This window comes from Cupressus sempervirens, chromosome 5, assembly GCF_028749045.1.
Source record: "Cupressus sempervirens isolate cs-2001-9-10 chromosome 5, ASM2874904v1, whole genome shotgun sequence".
NCBI classification, from domain to species: domain Eukaryota; kingdom Viridiplantae; phylum Streptophyta; class Pinopsida; order Cupressales; family Cupressaceae; genus Cupressus; species Cupressus sempervirens.
This window is the reverse complement of record NC_143122.1, coordinates 822,544,792-822,548,781: the sequence shown is the minus strand read 5'-3', so window position 1 is coordinate 822,548,781 and position 3,990 is coordinate 822,544,792. Positions and strand designations below refer to the sequence as shown.

The 3,990-nt window shown below is 31.9% G+C and overlaps 1 protein-coding gene across 1 annotated transcript; it reads right to left on the bottom strand.

Annotated features, from left to right (window-relative positions):
• Positions 1-887: 887 nt before the first annotated feature.
• LOC149558419 (uncharacterized) lies at positions 888-3,725 on the bottom strand. Its single transcript, XM_089786133.1, has 3 exons — positions 3,210-3,725; positions 2,399-2,889; positions 888-1,752 (listed from the first exon to the last, which is right to left on the bottom strand). The coding sequence occupies exons 1-3, from the start codon at positions 3,664-3,666 to the stop codon at positions 925-927; spliced, it is 1,776 nt and encodes a 591-aa protein (XP_089642259.1). The 5' UTR covers positions 3,667-3,725; the 3' UTR covers positions 888-924.
• Between the last annotated feature and the right edge of the window lie 265 nt (positions 3,726-3,990).

Below are 3,990 nucleotides of genomic sequence, written 5' to 3'. Positions count from 1 at the left end.
TACTTTTAAAACTTTTCAAAATATTAAAAAATGCAACACAATGTTTATTCAAATATTTCATTTTAAAGTTATTAACTAGTACTTTATTAAACTTACAACACAATATTTATTAAAATATTATAAAGATTGAAGGAATTTAAAGCATCGATAGAGCTAAGCTCAAGGTATGGTGCATTCGTTACTTCTAAATGCTAAGCTATGTTTCTGTAGTTCCATAGTCTTAGATCATTAATTTTCTTTATTTTATCATTACTCTAAGGAGCAATGATAGTCTTCACAATGTCAAGTTGATTATATTTCACTATAAAGTGCACAACTATTTCAAGAATGTATTTATATTTCCAAGATTATTTAACATCAATTATATGAATTGGTCAACAATATTGATGAAGCCTTTCATTGTTTCTATGTGAATTGCACATATTTTGTGATTATCAACCTTTTTCATTACATTGTTGTTATTGCTATGTGAATTGCTCATCTCTTGTGATTATCAACAGCTCCATTTTAATGGACTATTTAAAATATCATGTACAATGTCATGATGCCATCCATTAATTGTATTATGTAGTGGACCAATGCCATCTTTATTCAACTTTTCAATAATATTATTACATTATTATTGCTATGAACTTTGATTCTTATTCTTGTGTAAATTTTTTTGTTTCTAATTAGTAATAATGACAAACAATATGCCATATATTTGACTAGAAGTCTTATGATAAATTGCATTAATAATTATTTTATTATTAGTCATATGTATGGTCATGAATAAATAATGACAATAACTTTGAAATCAATGATTTTGTGAAAGTAAATATTTAAATATGAAACATAAAGTATGTAAACGTACTTTATAAATTTTCCATACATGAATAATGGGTATCTTTATTCCCAAATCTTTAATCTTTTACTATTTATATTTCAAAGTAAACGTACAAAGTAAATAAAAGTGATAGTGAGGATGATTGCTGCAACTGGAAGTGTAGAAATAAGAACTCGTCTGAGTTGTTGCTTAAGTTCAGTTTGTCGCTTATTAGTTGCCTTGAAGTTATATTCAATTATCCATGCTAATGATAGGAACACAACTGCAAGTGATGGTGCTATATATGCTATCAAGAGCTCAGTAGTGAAGATTGATTCATAGCCCTTAGCTTTACTGACACTTTTTTCTAGATCTTTGGGTATTGTGACAAGAATGTTTGCACTAAAGAAAGCAAGGCATGTAGAGATTATGGAAGTTCCCAAACTTAGCATAGAAAATTTAGCTAGCGTTGATCGGCTTGCAATGATCTTTGTTTGTAGACGTTCTCGAAAAACCCAAGCAATCACAACTGTTATAGATGCAAAGAAGGCAATAAAATTAGAGAATAAAAAAACCTTGAAGATGGTATCTCCTGACCTATTAGCAAGACCTTCATCATTAGTACCACCAGGAACTTGAAATATAGATGCAAATGTTACTGTGGCAATAAGTGATGCCACTAATGTGTCCACATCAAATATTTTGCTCTCCTGCTTATCATTTCCTTGATTAGAGATGCCTTGTGAATGTTGCCAAGATTGTTCTTCAAAACCAAATTGGCAAATTAGGCTTCGAGTTGCATTAGCATCTTTTAGTATACTTATAATCTCACTACAATTTAACTTGTTTTGTGATGCTCTTTGTTCTGCTATATCAAGTGGACTTTGTCCTTCATCATTTATAATATTCAATTTTGTATTTGGAATTGAAATTATATATTCCACAATCTGCATAAACATAAAAAAAAAATCAAATAATTAGAGAAGACTTGTGCTCATATGTAAAATTTTATATTTGAATCCTACCTTTAACATTATAAGTGAAAAAGATTTCAAAATAAAAAGATATAAATAAAATATTAGAATAGATCGATTTTATTTTTTATAAAATAATATCAAGGAAAATTTTAAAATATCAAATAGTTTACTTGGCATGCAATCAATAATAATTTACATATCATTTACAAACAAAAATAATGAATGAAACTTAATCAATATATAATAAACTAAACAATGATTCAATGAGATATCTTAAGAAATTAAAATATTAAAGTATATATTGATTAGGAAAAAATTATGATATACTGTTAATATGGATAGTTATATCTTGTTAACTTCTTTTTCAAATTCTAAATTTTTTTATTATATTGAAATAGTCCTTTGTGGGTGCATCTTGTTAAGTAATAATAATTCAAGATATGAAAGTTGAGGAAATTTTTTACCTACCAAACAAATTCTAATTGATATGAAATATTTTCTATTAAAATAACATTCTAACATATATCTTTTAACCTTTCTAAATTAGTAAAAAAATATCATTAAAAATATTATAACAAAAATTTCATGGAGGAGTAAAAACATAGATGGAACTAACCTCAGGGTCCACTGGACTCATGGCTGGACTCATGGCTGCCAAATGCAAAGCTGTATTGCCATTTATGTCACAGTCATAGCTCAATAATTTTGCATTTATTTCATTGTCATGCTCAGAAGCAAGTCTTTTCACAATGTCAAGTTGATTATATCTCACTGCAAAGTGCATAACTGTTTTCAAGCAAGTACTTCTTATTTCAAGACAATCTGGCATTAATGATATGAACTCATCAACAATGTTGATGAAGCCTTTCATTACTGCTATGTGGATTGCACATCTTCCGTAATGATCAACCTTTGTCATCAACCTTCCATAACAATTCACACAACCCCATTTCAAAGGGATTTTCAAAATCTCACGCACAACTTCTAAATGCCCTCCATGAACTGCAGCATGCAGTGGAGTAACACCATATTCATCCTCGATAAGTAGCATAGCATGTATTATATTGAAACAACTGGGCTTCTCATTCAATATCAATTTGACCACACCTACATAACACACACGTGTCATCAATACGAAAGTGCTGCTCTAGTTTCTATTCTACCAAAGATGAATGCTACCTTTTGCTTTTATATTCAAAAACATATTTATTACTTTTTAATTAATAACACAAATAATAATAATAACGAATATATAAATTAAATAATTTTCCTTTTAAAATAAATTTATAAAAAAATAAGACAAAACACGCGTACAATTTATGCAAATTCAAAGGCACCTGACTTTTGAATTGAAGTGATTATTAACACACTGTGCAATTGCATCCAAAGTTTTAAATAAACAGAAACAAGCAGGCAGTACAACTTACCCAAATTCCCCGCATAAGCCGCGGCGTTGAGGCACGTCTGATGGTCATTCCGTGGCCAGAAAACCATAAACAAGGGCGTGGCCGCTAACAAGAGCCTCGCCGCTTCCATGTGACCGTGCTCCGAAGCTATTATCAGCGCCGTCTCTCCAAACTGGTTGCGCCTCAGCACAGTACCCCATTTACTCCTCACCAGAATCCCCACCACCTCCCTATTTCCATTCATAGCAGCTTCGTGCAGCGGTGTGTTCTTGTCCTTGTTCCGAGCTCCAGCAAAGCAGCACTTCAGACCAACCAGCCATCTGACAACATCCACGTGTCCTCTTCTCGCTGCAATGTGCAGGGTTGTGTTTCCTTCGAACGTAAGCCCGCCGGTCACATGCTTCCGGCTACACTGCTGAAGGGCTTTCAGATCGCCCATTTTGGCAGCTTTGAAAACATCGCCATCCATTCTCGTCATTTTTTATTTATTTATTGTTTCAAGCCTCACTAATCTGCTGAAGGGATGTCTCTGAGATGTGCTATTTATAATATTAATGAATTCCTGTACTTGGAATTCTGCTGCTACATCTAAAATGGTAGCCAGGAAAGAAAAAGGGAAAGTTAAAGAAGAAAATATGCCTTGTCCCTCCTGGAATGCTGTAATTATTCTCTTTCTAGTGGAACACCAAATTCACGTGTTCGCCTTTATCTTTTATTTATTCTCCTCCAGTCTTCTCCAGAACTCCATTAATATGCTCTTCTTCTTTCAATCCATGATAGTGAAAACCAACTATCGTAGTCA

Bases quoted from the DNA above. Each gene is read 5' to 3' on its own strand.
- LOC149558419 (XM_089786133.1), bottom strand. From the start codon at position 3,666: ATGACGAGAATGGATGGCGATGTTTTCAAAGCTGCCAAAATGGGCGAT. The intron at 2,890-3,209 runs GTAAGTTGTACT...TGTGTTATGTAG, and splicing joins GGCTTATGCGGGGAATTTGG to GTGTGGTCAAATTGATATTG. The intron at 1,753-2,398 runs GTTAGTTCCATC...ATGTTTATGCAG, and splicing joins TGAGTCCAGTGGACCCTGAG to ATTGTGGAATATATAATTTC.